Source organism: Taeniopygia guttata, chromosome 1 (assembly GCF_048771995.1).
Source record: "Taeniopygia guttata chromosome 1, bTaeGut7.mat, whole genome shotgun sequence".
Taxonomy (NCBI): Eukaryota; Metazoa; Chordata; class Aves; order Passeriformes; family Estrildidae; genus Taeniopygia; species Taeniopygia guttata.
In genome coordinates this window covers 97,242,216-97,263,223 of record NC_133024.1, presented here as the reverse complement: position 1 = coordinate 97,263,223, position 21,008 = coordinate 97,242,216, and the positions used below count along the sequence as shown (strand labels likewise).

The 21,008-nt window shown below is 37.5% G+C and overlaps 1 protein-coding gene across 10 annotated transcripts in view; it reads right to left on the bottom strand.

Moving 5' to 3' along the window:
• Positions 1–21,008, bottom strand: part of FRMPD4 (FERM and PDZ domain containing 4) — a 392,028-nt gene that overhangs the window by 49,617 nt on the left and 321,403 nt on the right. For 6 of the 10 annotated variants that reach the window (XM_072933934.1, XM_072933911.1, XM_030280892.4 and 3 more), the window contains exons 3-4: positions 16,283–16,443; positions 14,082–14,184 (exon numbers count right to left, since the gene is read on the bottom strand). In XM_072933934.1, the coding sequence (XP_072790035.1) occupies positions 14,082–14,184; positions 16,283–16,443 (264 nt within the window). Of the gene's footprint in view, positions 1–14,081; positions 14,185–16,282; positions 16,444–21,008 lie in introns of those variants that run through there. The other 4 variants (XM_072933928.1, XM_030280875.4, XM_072933925.1 and 1 more) reach the window with 1 other exon arrangement.

The window sequence follows — 21,008 nt, the reverse complement described above, 5'->3', positions numbered from 1 at the left end:
CAGAAAAAAAGAAATAATACTGAAATACACTGTAAATTGTGTATGTTCAGCATTGGGTAACAGAAAAGTAACTCCGTGTCATTCTGTATTTGACTTCCACTGAAAAAAACAGGTCATGAGCTCCAGTGAAATAATATACACCTCAAAAAACCAAGAACCAAACAAAAACACCAATCAAATAAAAGAAAGAAAGTGAAAAATAATTTTGAAAAAAAAGTCATGTCCTGTGTAGCACCAGTATCTGGTGAGGCTGCAAGACAGGAGACATCCTGAGACTTGTGGGCAAGCCTTTGAAAAGCTCTGTGCAGCACTAAGTGCAGGTAGACAGAACACAGGCATGGGTGACAGTGAACAAGAGCATAAGAGCAGAAATTTACTACTGTGAGAGAGAGCTACTAATTTTTCCTCCTTCCTGGAAAACTCGCATCTTCCCAAAAAGGACTGATAGTCCCAAAGGAGTTAGTGAAGCAAACTCAACTCCTCAAAGTCCAGATTCAGGTATCAGACAGAGCAGTCTTACTACTCACAGATCCAAGACCAACACACAACTTATATCTGACTTGGTCCAAGCACAAGCTCCCTGGCTAAGTGTTGCTGGTAGATGTTTTGTAAAGGCCTTGTGTTATGCTAGAGTTATAGCATATCTTTCCAAACAGATAAAAGTTTATAATTTAAAGATTTGAAATTATGAGGAATGACCACAGTTCTCTCTATCTCTTACTGCTCATAATGTGATTTCTTAGGACTAGACTGGACTTCTTTTATCAAGCTGAAAAGATACCTGCTATTCCAATTTGTCCTTGGTCAGGTAAATCTGTCTTGATCTGTCCTGCAGCAAGCTAACTAGGCTGAGTTTCTTATGAATCTCATAAAAGGGGAAACTTGTGGTTAATTTTTGCTGCTCTTCCCAAACTACATCCAATTACCAGCACACTTTCAGGAACAGACAGCACTGCAGACCTTCTATGATTATATATAAAATTTATATTGCCTCCCTACTCCCACTTGATATTCTTATTCTTTTTATATCCATTTCATATTCATTCTATTAGCTACAGTGTACTGCTCTGAAAGGTCAGATTCAATGAATTATTTAATGCCATGGCAAGCTGAGGCATGAACTGCTGTATCTTAACAGTCTCTGATAGTTTCACCCTAGGCTGAGCTTCATTATGTTAGCCAAGGGGATCTAGAGAGGAATGGTCTCATTACCAGCTTTAATCCACTTGCTCTGAGCAACAGGCACTCTGCACTTCACCTTGGCCAGCCTTCTTCTGAAACAGTTTTTACTACCAGAGGCCATATTCAACACACTACACTGAGAAACAGCACCTCCCTTGTAATGCCAGCACACAACTTTCAGAGCTCCTTTCCCTAAATTTCTGAACTTCTGGAATTTCACCAGCTATTGCCACATGACGGTGGTTCCATTAGCTAGAGGTGTGAAGACGCAGGTTCAGAGAGAGTCACAGAAATTGTCAGAGTGCTGGGGAACCTCTGCTATTAAGACAGAATGAGAGAACTGGGATTCTTCAGCCTGGAAAAGAGAAGGCTCCAGGAACACCCTACAGCACCTTCCAGTAAATTAAAGAAGGCCTCCTAGAAAGATGGGGACCAGCTATTTAGCTGGGCCAATACTGCAATAGGACAAGAGTTTTCAAACTAAGACATGTTTAGAATACAAAGAAGAAATTTACTGTGGCACTAGAACAAGTTACCCAGAGAAGCTATGGATGCCTCATCCCTAGCAGTGTTCAAGTTTAGATTGGAAGGGGCTCTGAGCAACCTGATCTAGTGGAAGATGTCCATTGCAGGGAGGTTGGAACTAGATGATCTTTAAGGTCCATTCCAATACAACCTGCTCTATGACGTGCTCATTTTATCATCCTTAAGTACCAGCTTTGCCATGACTTCCAGCTCTGCCCTCCTGAACTCCTTAGTATCTCACAGGAAATTGAGTCCCAGCTGTTGCTGCCTTACTTACAAAATTCTCATGATAACAGCTTCTTCTGTAGGTGAGACAATCTCCAGGGGGATCAATTTAAGTGTACTGTGTATCTTTGGCAAAATATATCCAGTATCTCTCCCTCTCTCTCCCCATAGGTAACCTGTATATCCTATGAACCCCATAAAACCAGTAATAGTCACAAAATGATAGGTGTTATAAAAATCCCTCTGACCACATCTTTCCCCATTTTATCATGTATTTTTCTTGCAAAAAAAAGAAATGAAACATGATTTTTTTCTACTATAGAGAATCACAATGGCATGGTAGAATTTGCACCTTGTATTTATAACTTTTCGGTAGAGATAAAGGAAATGTTTCAAATAAATATTTTAAAACTGCCTAAGGAACTCATAACAGCTTGGCTGTACAAACCACGTAAAATGGTCATGACAAACCGTGTAAAATGTTAAGACAAGATTTTGGGTAACATGAGCTGCAGAACCTCAGGATCTTGTTTCTAAGTAATGCATAAATCCCAAATCCATTATAATAGAGCTTTATGAATCATATTCCTCTCTCTCCACACATACATAGAAACATGCAAATGCCTGCATACAAATGTAGAATATATACTGCATGCTTACAGCATGTTATTTGTCCAATAAACAATCCTAAGTCTTACATTAGCAAACTGTATGCTCAATCTATGTATCTGGGAGCATAAATTTTGCAATTTCCTCTTTGTCCAAAAAAACATTGTTGCTAAAATATGTGCTGAATTTTCTTCCTCTCTCATATGTCAGTGTGGTACAGCTCCTTCCTTAAACCCATGGCAGTTTCAGTGAATTATTGATGAACGCAAGCCATCTGCTGGACACTGCAACATGACTGTAATTGGTGTAGAACACTAAGAAATTGATTCAATACTTTTTAAGGGGAAAAGGAAGAAGTATCTTTACTAACACAGTTGTCCTAATATTTAATTAAAGACTTTGAACACAAATAGAATGTCAGATGAAATGCAGAACAAAAGGGGATTTCTGGTCACAAAAGTGTAACTTCCTTGTAAAATTGAGCAGTAAGGAGAATGACACAAGATAAAAATAAAAAAGAATATGGATTATGAACTCAATTAATTGTTTTAATTTTTTGCTGTCTTCCAACATGGAGAGTTTTTGCTATTTCTCTTGATAAACTCAGGCAGATGGTATTTTCCTTTTAAGACTCTGGCACACTTTAATGACACACAGAAAATAATATTGAGCAGAAAAGATGAAGTATGGAATGAAAATTTCAGTGTAATGACTAAACATCATTATTCCTATGGTGTTTATGAAATACAGATGACCTAAAGGATTTTCAACTGCTGTAGCAACCAATTTCTTCTACAAAAGAACTGCCTTTTCCGCACAGTGCTTTCTGAGTAACAGTCCTGCTGAAAAGCTGAAGTGATCATAAAATGGGTAAGTTCCGTGATACAAGATGACAAGACCTTTGCCTCTCCTGGAATCTTGTTTGATTCATAAGCTGAACAAATGTGGTTTTAACTAAACCTCCAATCAAACTGAATTACTTTATTTAACAATATAGACAGTGGACTGCAGGGATTTTCCCTTGTGCAGTAAGTAAAATATATGAAGCTTTCGTCTGCATGAAGAGGAATAGGAGCTAAAAGAACAATTAACATTTCAGCACATATGTAAGAAATATGCCTTTGGGGAAATGTAGGCTGATGGCAATCTGGTTTTATCTCTGCAGTCTCTCCTTTGGTATTTGCAGTCTCTAGTTCAATATTCTAACTTCTTGGTTTCTCAGAACCAGCTTCTTTATTTCTCAAACAAAGCCAAAGCAAGACTAATACCAACACCATTAGGAAGTCATCTGCTTTGAAATACATCATTTGTCTTTCTCCTCTTCCTGTTGCTGCTTTCAGGAGGTTTGTGAAGACTTAGTTGTTAATAGTCAAGCAAAAAGTCAAACAGAAAATTATGTCTATGGGAAAAGAAGCCTAAAAAGCTAAAGTAGTAGCTAAAATACTTTTCTTACACTGCTTGTCATGTGTTGCCTGTAACAAATTAGAGATGATCAATTGTCAAATCAGAAATCAAGGAAAGCTGACTAATAAATCCCAGAGAAATCTAACACATTAAGCTGCCTTTTGAAGCATTCAATGTTTTCAAAATTATTTTTCTCTATATTTATTTTCTACTAGCTTCTACTACTTTTTGTCTCAGATTAATGAGAAACTGTTTTTCTCCTTCGACACCCCACTGTGACCCGGTCATCCCAATCAGTGGTAATATTTAACTGAAGAATCTCACTTTGGGGACTAGTGAGTCAAAACATGTAAAACTGTTCTCTTCCCCTTTTAACTAACCTCCTGTTTGGGCATATCAGGTAGAGTTAGAAGTATGTACTCAATCTCTTGGCAATTTTGAAGTCCTTGTTGGCTGCACTACCACTAAATTATATGATCTAATTCTGCATTCAAACTTTTCTACTCCATCAACCAACACAGAAGTCCCCACAACATTTCTATTCCAACTACATTAATCTATCAACTGCTAAGACAGACTGTGAATCACAAAATTATTCTTATTGGAGGGAAACAGGAAAGAGAATGGACTTGTTAGTGACAGTCTTAAGCCTTTTGATCAGATTTTTTTGAAAACTTCAAAAAAACCCCAAAAATCAGGTCTTGCATACACACACCACAAAAAAAGAAGTCAGAAAAAGAAGATCAAAGTCAATTGCACTGTAAGCCAGATCCAATTCTTTTACAAAACAATTAAATCTAGACATATCTCAATCAAAAAAAGTCGCAGAGAGTTTTATCAGACTAGGATTCAGAGAATCATAAAAACATAGACTTGCCTGCGGTGGAAGTGATCCACAAGGACCACTGAAGTCCAACTCCTGGCTGTGCACAGGAACACCCCATGAGTCACACCCCGTGCCTGCAAGTGTTGTCCAAACACTTCTTCAACTCAGTCAGGGTCAGTGCTGAGGCCATTTCCCTGGGGAGCCTGTTTCAGTGCCCAGCCACACTTTGGGTGAAGAACTTTATTCTCATATTGAATCTCATCCTCCCCTGGTACAACATCAAACCTGTTTTTGTCTCTTTGCCCCTTCCAATCTAGTTTAACTATTAAGTATTCACTTAGGTACTTTCTAATTTCCACTATTTTTTGTGCTTTTCCAACTCTTTAGACAAACTACAGGTTGTAGGTTTTAAGCACTGACATCCCTAACATGTTTTTGGCAGACTGAAAGGCAACACTGCCATGAGAGAAGGAATATGAAATGGAAGTGTAGAGGTAGCCACTGAAAGTGGACCCTAATGTTCTGAGGGACAGCCACCTTACAGACACACACAGCTTCAGGAAGCACCATTCTTCATTTTATTTTACTTTATAGACTAAATGTCATCTGGAAAATAAACAGAATTGTGAAAGTAACAACTAACTGAGAATTAGGAAGACACAGCATCAGCATGCCACAAAGCTAGAGAAAGATCTTGATCTCAGGGACTCCTGAGTCAGCTTCCATTATACAATTCATTAAAATTACACTGTTATAGCAATGGATCATGGAGCACCAACACCTCTCCATGACATTTTTCTCTGAGTATGGTTTTACTCATTCACAATCACTCTCCTTATATCCTTCCCACCCCAGGGAGTGCTGCTTCCACCTTGACAAGGGGAAAAGCCTGTAAACTGAGACACTTCAAATTAATGGAAATATACAAGACATTGCAAATTGGTCTCCTTTCACTCTTCTCTCTCAACAGTTTAAATTGCCTTTTATCTCCTATGAACACTGATGCATGTAAAACTGACACCTTCAAAACAGCAATCCTTATAAAGAGTCAATGTAAATGCCTTTCCCTCATACTACGTACCTGTAGCTGACAGAAGTCTGCAAGGGTCAACTTACAAAACCATAAAAAATATCATGTCTGCCTCTCAGCTCTTGACATTACCTTTACCATCTTTCTATCAAAATACAGCATTTTGGTGTAATTCAGAGAAACTACAGGCCACTTTATTGACAATGCAATCTACATTCCAGTAGTTTAAACAGCTACTTCTCTTTCATCCTGCATCTATTTAGGCAGCAGATGAAAACCAGTTAATTTCTGTGATTCATACAGCCAGCACTGGCTCAGGATAAAAGGGAATGCTGATGCCACCACTGGGAAAAGCCACATTGTGAAAGCCCTCCCAAAGCGTCACAGGCTCACAACCATCATGTCTTCACAGAAATGGCTATGTTTTGCCCTTACAATAGCTTCATTAGCTGATGTGTATGTGCTGAATTAGTCAGCAACTGACTGGCAGGATAAGGGAGTTATAAAATTCCCAGTGATGGCAAACAGACACTTCTGTAAGGACAGAGCTACTTTGTGAGTTCTGTGCATGCAGTGGTGAAGGCATCTCTGTCACCTTCCTACTTCACAGTCGCTCCATGCTGGCAGCCCCAGGTGCATGGCACAATCCTCTCCTGTCAGCCTCTATTGCTTCCCCAGTCCCAGAAACTGTTATGCAGAGTCTGGTGTTTCCCAAACAGCTCCTGAAACTGTCTCTGGCTTGTGTTTCTCCCTGACTTCTACTTTCTGCTGATCAAATTTCATAGTGAATACACTGTGTAAGCGTAGCTGTCCTGTTGTAACGTCTTCAAGGCATCCACAGAACATTAAAGTACAAACAGCACAATATAAAGGGCTGGCTTGCCCAACATTGTCTTTGAGGATTTGGAAATGTCATTTCAAAAGAGACATATAATGCAGCTGGAAAAGAGAAACCTTGCAATTGTGGTAGTTTGACACCTACCCTCCAACCCTCCCTACCCCAAACACAGGATGGGAGATTTTTAGCTACCTCCTGTTACATATTACAAGCAGATATAATCCTTTGGTGCATGGGGCTTGCATAATCAGTACAAAGAAGGATAAACATCTATTGCAGAGCATGCAATATAAAGGTAATTAATCACCTGGAAGCATTAATTCATAATAAACTCAAAGCTGGGTGTTCATTTGAATGACTTTACATGGAAACAATTACTCTGAAACATTCACATCAGTGCATCTGGCTTTAGAGTAAATCTTCCATTTGGACAAGCCAACGCTTTTGTTTAGTTGGATGAGAAGCAAAAAGCTCGTCAGAACAAGCTAATGAGAGCAACATTTGCTGGTTCACATCTGAAGAACCAATCAGTACAGTTACTTGTGTACAGCTGTTCCACATTTCCATTCACACCCTCACATTCCATAAAGCAACTCGTTAAGGAGCAGCTGACCTGAAATTCATCACGGGTGATTCCTTTTCTAGAGAGCAGAGTGAGATGATGACACAACATTTCAGAGGCTGGAAATCAAGCCTTGAAATTTCAAAAAAGGGCCTACGCTTGCTAACTCTGAGGGCTATTCAGCATGGTTAACACAAAAATAAAATTAAGTTTACACAACAAATTAAGATCTCAGCATTCAGAACATCTGAACTATCAAGGCCAAACATTTCTAAACCATGTCAGTTAACTTTCTGCTAAGAATAAGCAAGGATGTGACACTGAATATCTTTCAGAGATATGATGGATTTAGAAGTGAACAACGTCCATAGTTGGCATTGATTTTAAAAATAACAAGTAATATCTCTGTACAGCTTTCAGCCCTTACAGGCCTTCAAAAAGGTAAGCAGGCATTTCTGAAATGTTATTGCAGATTAGTAATTAAAATCTGGAGAAATCTGAATTAGAAATCAATATATTAGCTAAAGAACAAGAAGCGCCACAAAAATCAAGAAAAGAAGATAAACAAGATAATATTAAACGTGTGCTGTCACAGATTCAGAGCTAATTTGAAGTACGATCCAGTCAACTCTGTATTATGTTGCAGAAACATCTCAGAAGATAGAAGATACATATCTAACAACACCCTTCAAGACAGAGAGGAACTGACTTCTAATATCCTGACTCTCAGCTCCCTGCATGGGCTAGATGATCAAATGTAGCTAATTAAATGCTCTGGCAGAAGGCTTATCTCCATTGATAGCACTTGTAAAACTCTTACAGATCACTTGGTCCAACATTTTGTCCCTTTGTTCACTATTATGTGTTTAAAACCTAAAACACTAGCAATTCATCAATCAGGGCCTGACACAAAGTGGGTACAGCCTCCGGATTTATACACTGAGCTGGGAGTATAATGGAGTACCTTCAAATTAAAATGTCTGCATGACTGGTTTTTCAGAAACAGCAGTTTTCAAAGTTCATGGTTGCTAAGCAGTATCACAACTAATAGCTTAATATGCTTGATTTTTTTCTCTATGATGCTGATGAAGAAAGAATATCTTTAATAGTAAGTCCACCAAAATTTCTTTATCCAGTATAAGAAACTGTCTAAACTACATCCAGAAACATTTGAAAAGTGGCATTTTCAGCTGCTGTGAGATGAGGATGATGACAGGCCCTGTCACTGAGCTCCCTTTTACATTTGCATTTAGCTCTGAGGATACAGAGTAGGAAAAGTGGTTTCCTGACATACACAGAGTCAAATGTGAGTGACAGAATCCTCATTCATTTCACAGTGATGGTGAGGAGGGTCAGTATAGATTAAATTCATGTTAGCACTTAAAATGCAACACGCAGCCTAAAATCCTGGAAGGTTCCTTCTCTCCAGTCTTATGGCAATACACAATTAAACCATAAATTCTACTGAAGAATTGAAAGAATCCTTTAGATCATCTTGATGAAAATTTGCTGCGACATTAACTTGCCAGGGAGTTATTTCAGAGAGGTTTTTGAGTCATTTCTCTTAAATAGAAAACAGAGCCAACAAGAAATAAAAGCTCTAAATGAATTTCACCTTTTTCATTTCTCGCTTTGCAATTTTAATCTTTTAGTGGAATTCCAGAGGATATCAAATACTGATTTACTGCTGTTCCAGTTGCAAGGAATGGACTAATCTAGCCTAATTTAGCAACCCAGAAGTCATGCTTCTACTTAAAAATACTTTTCTGTTCTTCTTCTTTAGACAGTGTATAATAAAGCTTTCTGCAACAGGCTACTTTTTCCAAAACAAGTATTTCAGATGGATTACCCTCTTCAGATGCCAATTTCTCCTGGATGGCTGACTGCATAACTGTTTTAATTAAAGTGTGTACCAAGTACCACTACAATGCCACTACTCACTGTGTGGCTTATGGAGTAAGCAGTACACTTGTGTGTCACGTAAAATTTCAGTAAAATACCTTGCTAAATAAAAAAGACAGTTTACATAACTTGGGATCCTTGTAGAATAATGCCTACTCTATGCAATCTAAGAAAAACAAGTCATTTATGTTATAGGAGCTGCCTATGAACAGCTAATAAGGCAAATTACTTGTTAGATGTTTTTCTTCATTTCAAAAAAAGGGTTGGTTAGCTGATTCTTAAACAGATACAAATGTAACATTAACCAATGATAATGAGATACATAAAGTTCTGAGCAACCAATTAATTTATACCATTACTATATCTTCTAATATGTCAGTGTTGCATTGTTGCTCCCTTTCACATAAGGAAAAAATTGCTCCATTTTGCCATGACTTTAATGTTATCTCAAAGTACTTATTGTTAAGTATGTGTGAAAAGTTTTCACAGAATCTATATCAGCAGCAAAATAAACCCAACATAAATAGCTGCTGATAAATTTTGAACTGGCTGCACTTCAAATACATCCTTTGTATTCTGTTTGCTTGCTACTTGCCTTGACTTGAAGCTTACATTTAGAAAAGTGATTTTGTTTCTTCCTCTTTTTTGAAGTTCTGTAACTGTCTGTCTTGAATGGAATTAATCTTGACCACAGCCACAAGTGACTCGCAGAAAACTGACCTCTCTTTGCAAGGGAAACCATAAACACGACTTCTGAGTTTGTGCTGGAAATAGCTCAGGAGAACATAATACAGTGCAAAAGCCATTGAACAGCACCCAGAAATAATGAGTCCAAATTTGTCTGCAAAACATACTTGATTCGTATTTCTGCCACCCTGGCTTTCAAAGGATGACTTGAACACTAATTAAGTGTTGCCAATAAAGCAGAGCCAAAAGAATTCAGTGGATCAGAATAATCTACGGGGGATATTTATAATGAATGTTCCTGATAATCTCCAGACCTTAGACTTCCTAGGATACAAGAGTGTCGCTCAGTTCTTAAAAACAAACCAAAATCTCTCACCAGGTTCCTTCTCAGTATCCCCTGGAGTCAGCAGAAGTGGCTATAACAGTTTTCTACTTAAGGAAGATTATTTTCAGTAATGAATGTTTAAAAAGCTTACACACAATTAAGATATTACAATGCAATAAAAAGCCAATAGGAAAATTTCTATAATATGCATTGCATTTTATTTCTTGAATTTTCCTGTAGGAAAACCATTATACAAAAGGGAATATCTTGAAAAAACAGTTTATCTATTTCTAATCCTGTAGGAGTAATAACAATTAGACAATGAATTTGGAGCTGATAGGAAAAGGGCTGAAGAAAATAAAATTATCTAAAAGAAATTACTCTGATTTATTTTGTGTGAAATTTAGAAATAAAGCTAATTTATTGGTTAGGGATGTGTTTTTTCCTAACAAAAAAAGATTTAATTGACGTTTTTCAGTTACCCTTTTTGGTGGATGTTTTGAATTTTTTTTTAAGATAGACTTTTTTAAGAAAGCAGAAATTACCTCTTCCATTTTCTTTTCCTTCAAGCTCATAAGTCTTTTCATAAGTTAATGTTCTGACAATTTTTTCTTGGAAAACAATTAAATATTGTGTTTCATTAAAAACTCAGTTTGACATTCAAGACTGACTGGCTGACTTAACATCTAACATTTATGTACACTTCGCTTGGAAGTTTTGGGCTTTCCTAATCCTGGTGAAGTTTGATGTTCCCCTGGTTGTGAAATCTGCTGTTTTCTTTTCTTATGCAATTTGGTTTCTTTTTTCTATTTGACATGTTATGATCTTTATATCAGTATTTTGAAAGTAGATTAATTTTTTCTACAATCTCTGCAGTTATAATGACAAATTGTTTGTTGACTTTACAAAAAGCTTTGAGGGAAAGCTGCATAAAAATAGCCACTGAATTGCACATGAATATAAAATATACCTTGTTATACCAAATCAAAAAGAGACCACAGAAAAAAAAAAAAAAAGTTGAAATATCAATTTCTCATTAATGTGTTGCAGTGACCACAAAATAGTACAGTTTAAGATCCTGAAGAAAAAGAGGAAGAAGAGTCCAGTCTAAAATCAGAGTGCAGCTTGTTCAGGGCACTGGCAAGCAGGGTCTTTTGGGACACAGCTCTGAGGCCAGAGCTCAGTAGAGCTGGGTGATCTCCACAGAGAGCCTCCTCCAGGTGCCAGAATGGTCTATCCCAATCTGCAAGGAAGCAGGCAGGCAAAGCAGGACACAAGCACCTCCACAGGGAAAGCCTGAACAAGGCCCAGTGCAAAATGGAAAGAGATCAGAGATGGAAATGGAGACAGGTTACCCAGGAGAAACAGAGAAGCTGTACCTGGCCAGGCAGGGATGGGATTTGCAAAGCTTAGTTGGCACTGAAACTTATCCAGGATAGATGAAGAATAACAAGAAGGGTCTCTACAACTAAAATAACAGTGAAAACCAAGGAAATACAAACTTACTGCTAAACTGAGTGGGTAATCTGATGAAGGATACTGTACAAGCTCAGATGTTTGATGCTTTCTTGGTTTGGCCTTTAGTGGCAAGGTCTGTCACCTGGTCCTTGAGCTCAGTAACAGAGTTTAGGGAATGGAGGCAGACAAAGGCTGAATTAGGGACTGCTTAGGTAAGAGTGACACTCACAAGTCCATGGGCCTAGATGGGATGCATTTAAGGGCTGATAAAGAAGTTGGCTCGCCTTTTTGAAAGGCCACTGGTTAAGAGCTGAAGCACCTACGCAGTATGGTTGAAAAGTTGACGTATTTGGAGATATTAAAGATTGATTAGGCAAGTGCTGAGCGGCCACATCTAACTTTGACACTACCTGGCCTGGAGCAAGAGGTTAGACTGGATGACCTCCAGAAATCTCCTCTCAGTTCTTCTATGATTTTGTGATTATGCTCAGTGCGTAACCTATGCATTTAAAACACCCTCACTGCTGACCACTGAGATGCTGCTACCTGCAGGAAAACAAGATTCAAAACTTCTCTCACGCACATTGAAAAATGCAGATGCATTGAAAAGTTGCAGATGTATCTAATCCATATGAAAACCTTCAATTATACAGAAGAGATTCACTATTTCATTGATGTAAAGAATTGCTTATGCTGTGGTGTCAGGACTGCACATTGACAGTGTCTAATCATTCCAGGCATGCCCACTGGTATGAAAAGAAAGCTCCTATTTTCAAATGCTGTAACATACAACCCCAATTTCATACAATCCAAATTTCATCAAAGAACAAGTCTCTGTCAAAATCCCAACAGCAGACAGCTTTTGAGAGCAGAGCTAGAAATACAGTGTAAGAAAAATATCACCTAAAGCTTTCATTGGAATGAAACAACACTTAATTTGACATTACTTATATAGTCAATGTAATTGGGAAGGGTGACATTCTAATTGAGTTTCTCATTTGGAGGCAGACAGAGAATCAACTATACAATAAATTCTGTTTGACTCGGGTCTAATCAGTCTATTTTATTTTTTTTTTGCTGTTATTATTACATATTGCTAGAAGCAGAAAATGAGATAGTGAACTTAACTTTGCTTAATATCAAAGAATCAGGGAAAGAATGAAGAAGACAATATTACTGCTTTATTGAGAAACAAAGACCTCAAAAATGAGTATAAGACCCGTTTTTGAGGCTTATACCAGTAGTCAACAGAGAGCACAAGACATAACGTTATTAGAAGCAGGACAGCTCTTTCAGTTTATGGAGTTTACTCATCACAAGAAGCTCATAGCAAATTTTGTTTGTTAGTTGATTTTCAGGCTAACACTTTTTTGAAAAAAATCTGAAAACATATTTTGTTTAATCCCATCTAACACAGATGAAGGCCGTCAGCATGGTTGGCATTTTTATACCCTTTCTGCACCATCTTTGGAAGTTTTCTTTCAGCTAAATTCCCAGGAAAGGAGCAGCTATTTGCAGGAGGAGTACAACTGCTGTGGCACTTCCTAGCCAAATTTCTGTAAACAAATGTGACTTTTCAAAATTACACAGGTAACAGTGAAAACACTGATAGATGTAAGTTTTGAGAAGAGGTACCTGTACCATTAAAACCTGAGCAGCTCTCAGGAATCAACAAGATCCACCAATTCAGAGTTTTCACCAATGGGAAGAAGAATACAGAAACAAAAACTGGTGTACAGCAACCAGGCGACTGGAATTTAAATTATTAATTCTTAAGTTTATTTTTTTACTTACTTGCCATTTTTCTGTGCAATGCACTAACATTTCTTGTTACTCCAAAAGCAAAATTTATTATATGAATTGCAATAAATCTTTTTATATATCCTTAGCATTTGTCAGTCACTGTTCTTCCTTTCCTTCTACATCTCATTACAAATACTGACATTTCTCCTTTCCAGACACTTTTTTGGTCTGGTTTTCTGCCTTCTTCTCTCTTTCCTGCTTGCTTCTTTCACACAAACTCACCTACCTGCATTCCACCTAAACACTTTTTGAGCTTCTCTGCATATTTACATGCATTCATTCACTCTCAAAAATCACCCTACCATATTTTCTTTATTTTTCCCATAAGAAAAACCTGATTTAACTTTCTTCATGTGAAAAATGAATAGTAATGCAACAGAGAGTGGAGCTTTTATGCTTCAGGAATCATCTTTTCAATAAACCATACCAAAAATAAATACCAGGAGAATACTATTCCTCTTTTGATACCCAAGTACTTTGGAGCTGCTCCTGGATGCTTTTATACTTTTTCAGCTACTCAGATTGGCATTTTAAGAGGACACTTCATTAAAATACTAAAATAATTCATCATTCTTCATTATAACTAAAGCAAAATTATTTTCTCTTTTATCGCCCATAAGAAGGCAGGACTTGCTGTCCTACTGAATGACTGCACAAGGCAATAAGTCACTGGGTTTGTAGTTTAAGTGACAGGACATCAACTACCTGACAAGGTCGATGACTCTCTCCCTTGGAGCAGTGCTGACTGGCTCATCATTAATCATTATGATCTGATCCCCTGGTATAAGCTTTCCTTCAGAGGGGCCGCCTGCAGACAAATGAAGAAAGAAAAAACAAAAAGAGCACAGGTTAGCAGACCATTGTAAACACACACTGTTGTTTTCTACATACTCTACAGGTTTTTTTTTTCTTTAGCTATTTCTTTAACTATTTCTGATGCTACCAGTACTCCCTCACCAGGAAAATCTTGCAAGCTAGTGGTTTAGCAGCTTCTACTGAAGTTTCTCAAGTTCTAAAACTGCATCTAACCACCTAAATGAAGGGCTCAGTTTTCTGAAGGGCCAAAAGGACCCATAAACCATGGACTAATGCATCCTTTAAGGTGTGATCAACCATATTTTAATCATTCTTGATCAATGTTTGTCTGATATTTTGTAAGACCACCCTGAGAAGGATTTCTTTTCTTGTGAACAAATGATTCTGTTTAACTACTGTTAAGAACAGGAAGTCTGTTCCCATGGTAAATATATCATATCTTCCTGATTGCAATACATTGTTTCCTGTCCCGGGCAAAGTAACACCAGAGAACATCTTATTCCTCTTTCCTATGAAACATCACTTACACATTTGAATGTCATTCACAGGTCTCTTCTATGACTTTTCTATTCTAGGCAAAACAAACCTGTTTTCTTCAATTGGAGACAGAAAGTTTTTATACTCCTGCTGCTTGAATCTCTTTTCTGCTGGATTCCTACCGCTTGATGAACATGGGTACATCCAAAAGCATTGCTACTTTCAGTTAGATATGAATATTTAGCATTAGTGTGAATAGACAATCAGTCTTGTATATGTCTATGTGGTTTGGATACTGGTACTGCTGAATTGCACATTGAGTGCATTGTATTTTATAAAATGCACATATTACTTTGTTTCTCAGCACAATTACATGCCCAGAAGATGATGTGACATCACAGTTCCTAGTGTAAAGATATATCCTCTGTAGTCTTTGTCTTTACAGTCTGTAATGATGATACATAAAAAACCAAATAATATTACCACTATGAAGATAAAGTCTTAAAAGAAAATGTTTCTGCATCAAAACCAATTCATTCAACGACTGAGCTAATGCTGATCTTTTCCTCTGTTTGCTTTGAAAACTTTACTCCACTTCCATATCCCACATAAATGGATACAAATCCATGTAGGAGAATGTTGTCCTGAGCTAATATTTCCTCCTATTCACTTGAACAGAACAAAGTAAACACATTTTCCAAATTTTAACATAAAACTACATTAATAATGCCAAATTGAAAGAAATGAGTTATCTGGATCTGGTTCAAATATTAGTTACACTGCTCACTTCTTGTGAAAGCAATACAAACATAATCAATGCACACACGTTGGTAAATGACATCAGAATTTCATAAAGTCGATTTTGCCTCTCCTCTGGTCTCTGTGGGGGTTCTGGAGAACATATCGAACAAGAGCAAAGTCAAATCCCTGCCCTTGGCTGCAATTTTACATAACAACTGAACTTTTAAGTATAGGGAGCAGGAGCCTGCTATTTGGGAAACGGATTATCCCAGGTCTGATCTCTTATAACTTCAAAAATATCAAAAACCTCACTAATTTTCACTGTAGGTAAGATGTTTAGGGATATCTTTTGACCCAGCTTTTAACCATATAATTGTACAGATGCCTTCATTAAAGTAAACAAAAGCCAGCAATAGCATCCTCTTTTTCAGAAAGATATATTGTTCTTATAAACCTAGCTTTCTTTGGGAAGGTGATGGTGAGAATGAAAAATATGCAAGTTTTTATTTCAGAACTCAACATACCTCTTGAAAATGCTGATTCAATGGTAATGAAGGTGACAGCAAACCAATATAAAGATACCAGGGAGAAGACTTTCTTTCCTTTAATGAAATGGGTTAACTTTTTTCAGGCAAACAATAGTAATGGCTCTAAGCAATAACTCCAAACTGTCTTTTTGCCAATACATTTATGTAATGTTCAAAAATGAGTGTGAGGAAGGAAACCACTGGGCAAGACAAGGCTAGAAATATCTAGTATTTGTGATTACTTTGCCTGCCTGAATATTTCAGCAATTCTCAAATTTGTAGCTGCATTTTATCTTAGTAGGCTAAATCAAAGTTTTCTTTTGGTGTCAGATGGGGAAAACATACCTGGTGTTACTGAGCGTACAACAACTGGCTTTTCACTACCAGCCACAAACCCAAATCCTAGCACAGGATCCCTCCTCATTTCCACTTTCCGAGGGGTTGGAGGGGTTATTTGGCAGCTCTCTATTCGAGGGTCTTCAAATGTGGCTGATTGTGTCATGTGACTGTGAAAAAAAATAAAAGATGGAAAAAGGAAAAAATCATTAAAACATGATTTTGTGGCATCTACTTGAGCCAAGCAATTTGTGCAACGATATGAGATGAATATCTGAAACGTTCTCACTAGAGGAACTAAAACACCAACTTGATAATTTTCTATTAGATTTTTGTATGCATTAAGTAATAATGCTGCTGGCAGGTGTGAAGTAGTAATCAATAGTATCAGGCTTTAAAGAGGCCTCTTTTTGACAGCACACATTTAATCATATCCCATATAGGAAAGAAAAACAACCTGATAATAAAACCTTTGTCATCTGTGCTTGAATTTTTCATCCTTCAATTTTAGAAGGGAAAAATAATAGTAGTGACCTACTCATAACATAAACCACATCAATTAGAGTATTTCAGCCTTTTTAATAAGAGGACACACAATTTTATTTGGGGGTCTAACATGTTAAGCATGTTTCTGAGCTGAGTCTCCTTCCTAAGGCACCCATAACAGCTCAATATTTGCTATTTGGATAAACTATGTGAAATCACATCAAAATGTTCCAGGGCACAAACAAACAAAAAATATATCAATAAAATATATTTATGTGGAATTACTAAAATACTTTATTTTCTTCTATGTGTTATGACAAAGCCTATTTATTGTACCTAGAAGAAAAAAATCTTGTGGCTGGAGGGAAAGATCTTGAGTTTTCAAGCAGAAAATAGAAAGGATGAAAGTTATCCAACATCACATATCCATGAAATAGGCAACAGTTTAAAAGCATAAAGATTTTAAGTTAACATTAATAAACACTGAAAGGTGGCTGATGCTGTACACAGTCAGAAACCAAAACATACTTTGCATTTTCCACCCAGTGCCTGGAGTCCACAATGAATCACAGCTACCAATTCCCAGTGCCAATCAGACAGACAAACTGACCACTCCAGGGTCACATCCCAAACACCACTCATTGAACTCATGTGCTTCAGGAAACCAAACTACCACTGCAGGCAACAAGCAATATCTGGTCAGCACAGTACAAAGAGACAGATTTCAGCTCATGGCATCAACTTATTGCAGAGAGAGATTTATCCGACAGACCTCAGATAATATTTAAGTTGCCTGACCAAGAGTTAACTCTTTTTTTACTTTCAAGAGCCTGTAAGTCTGCAAGCACTGACTCTAGCTCATGGTAAACAAATGCAGTAGACACATGGAGGAAGCCAAGTCCCAGCCCCACCCGCAGAGAGGGCACAGGCTCTGAGAAAGGTAACAACCATGTGCCTGGCCTAAGAATTCTGAAATGCACATCAGAGAGGCAGGGATCCCTATAGAACTAGGCAGTACCTATTGGTGTCCTCATAAGTAATTAACACTATGAAAGTCAAGTATTTGATAATTTTACATATAACACGTTATAACATGAGGGTTAAGGGACATACCGTGCAACCAGCATTGTTGTTCTCACCACCTGTCCCTTTTCCATCTGTGAATACAACTCCCTGAAGAACTCCAAACTGGCAGTCCATAAGGAGAAAGGTATCATTCAGAGATCTATTTTCAGCATCAATGACAAACAAAAATTTCTCAGATCTTTCCCCAACACATACACCTTGGGCATAACATCAATTTACTTTCTCTCTATGGTCTGCTGTATTACTGATACACAGAAGAGCAGCAAAATCTCAGTAAACTCTCAGTGGGAGTCTATTTCTGTAACTGGATTTTTCTAAGGCTTTTCTTCAAAGAAGCTTTCTATCCCTATGACTAGATTCAGTCTGCCTAAGAGTAACATGCTGTCTTTTTATGCATATGATCAGAGGCAGCAGAAGCTACTTCTTTACAAAAATAAGAGAGAAAGAGAATATCTCTGCGCTCTCTTAATATATGCATAAGGTGGGGTCAGCAAGGAAAGTAGTTGTTTTTTACTAGCTAGATCATCACATCTGATACTTCATTCTCTTCCTCCTCCTCCTTCTATTCCTCCAGCTTTTGTCAGTTTATTTTAGATAACATTCTTTTTTGGTTTTCCAATGAACTGTTAGAAAACCCAGATAATTATATGCAGACCCTTTAAGAAATCTATCTTCAAGAACTCCCAGGCACCTCCTCTCCATAAATTTCTATTTATGGTTTGTGCTTCTAGATATTCAAACGTTTTTTCTTTCTAATGAGACAATTTTTGGGGTGTCACTGGTCTAAAAAACGATCTATTTCAACTTGAGAACTTTGTTTTGGTAGAGAAGACAAACTGCATTTTTCACCTCTTGTAGATGACAGCCCCAAAAAGTTAACTTTCCACAAAGTTAAGATAATCTATTTAATAATTTTTTCTTAATAGCTGTCTCTATTTTTGTAACTGGGGCACTACAAGCCCAAACAGAAAGCGCCTTCTGTCCCAAAGAGAAAATGCCGTATTTACAAGCAATATGAAAATACTACTTGAGCCTTTGAAAACTACTTTCATGACATTGTACTTTGTCTTCTAGAACTTTTGCAATCTGTTTTAAAAAGGAAAAACCTCAAAACAGCCCCAAAACCCCCCCAACAAACAGCAGCACTTCACATAACAAATTCTAAGAACAGACAGAGATTTGCTTCAAAGAGCAGCTCTGATTCTGAATGTTCCAGCCCTTGCCTTGGCTGGTGCTGAGGATCTGCAGCAGCACAGCATCAGTTATTCAAAGTCTAAGCAAGAGGATCAGCGAGGAGCAGTCCATCATGATTCTGAGTGGCGTAGCAGACACTATTGATTTTTAAGGTTATCCACCTTGAAATACATCAGCTAAAAAGACTCTGTGGCTCACACTTCCACAGCTTGCAGCATCGGATATTCTTGTGCCATTCAGAACATTGGGGGTGCATTTCAAGAGAGTAGCAAGACGTATAAATATGATCCCAGAAGAGATTAAATGAATGCTCAAAGATTTTTGTGCTGGTACATTGACAAACCCACTTCCTCCTGTGGTAAGTTCATTATTGAGATGCCAGTTGTAATACCACACAGTTCAGGAATAATTTGAATTTTGCATTAATTGGAGGTATTTGATTTCCATCTCAGCTATGAAAAATATTAACTTCTGCAGAACAACTATGCTACGAGTTCTAAACCAGAATCTAATATGCTTGGGCTCAAAAAAGCCACTTTGGGGAACCCTACCCAGAACATCCCTTACACTCTGCAAGGTCTTCGAAGAATAACTGCAACACTACAAATTTGCTATTTGCTTCAAACACCCTAAAAATTGCATTTAGATAGATTTAGATACAGTTCTTACATCATACCTAAAGATTTATTTTTCTCAAGGAAAATGGGAGAAAAAGAAAAAGCCTGAGACTTTAAATATGAACTGTTCTTTCCATGTACCCAAACTCCAGCTGCCCTTAGATTGCCTTTTCAAAGAGAGACACTTATTTCCTCCCATTTTCAACAGCTGAGATTAGTCCCTGTTTTACAAAAGGCCATCTTCTCTGTTGTCAGCAGTGGGAGACTGCTGCCTTATGAAAGAGAATAATTCTTAGAGAATTTCTTGAACAGATATTTTATATACCAGACTCTTCAGAGAGATGAACTACCAGCTATGGAAAATCATAGCAGAAGTGCAATCATAAGCACTTACTCCCAAAAACTCTCTGTGGCAACTGCTCTAGTCAATATAGAAGGTAGCATGGGAAATGAGAGAGAAGGCATCTGAGTGTGCATGCACCAACACACAAAGCAGAATAGAGACGTTGCAGGGTGGCATAAAATTCATGTGCACACTTACCCACAAAGGGGCCTACAGTGAGCAAAGAAGAAAGAAAATTAGGAAAGAAAAACACCTTGGGGGGCACAGATCAGCTGCATCATGGCAGCTAGCACCTGCAAACACAATTCAGAAGCCCAAGACATTATGAGGAGCCCAACTTAACATTTACATATCCAAATTCATGTGGCTTAGTCAGAGGTGTGGTTTTAGACTGATACTTTGAATCTTCACATAATTATCTTCAAAATTATTAACTTGGTAATATTTTCCATGGAAACCTTCCTATCATTGTCCTTATTTAAATTAGAGGCTGAATAATCCAAGAAATATATAAACAAAGACTGCAATCGAGAGCTTGATTTAATAATGCTTACTAGTAATTAAAAGCAAAATATCTGAGTACAATGATTTGCATTTTGATGTCATTCCCTGACACATCAGAAGCCTTTTTTTGACAAAAAAATTGAGTTTTCATTTCCACAGAAAAATGCTTAGAGCTCTAACTCTTCTAAAAAACTGAAAACTGTGGTATGAACCCAGCAATCCTAGTATGATAAACATTATTTTAGAAATAAGTGACAAATGCACCAGAACAACTTTAGCTCCATTCTGCAAAGACTTCGAAAAAGAAAGCAGAAAAAGTGATACCTCAAGCTGAGTTGAATACAGCCGCATACCCATAGACTCTAAAACAACTGTAATTAATTAGCTGTTGCATCATATTTGGACAGGGTGCTTTCAGGTGCTTTCAGGTGTCTCATTTCTTATTCCCCCATTGCAGTTTGTTTCAATTACTTCACAGGTTAACACCAGCTTACACCTTTTGAGG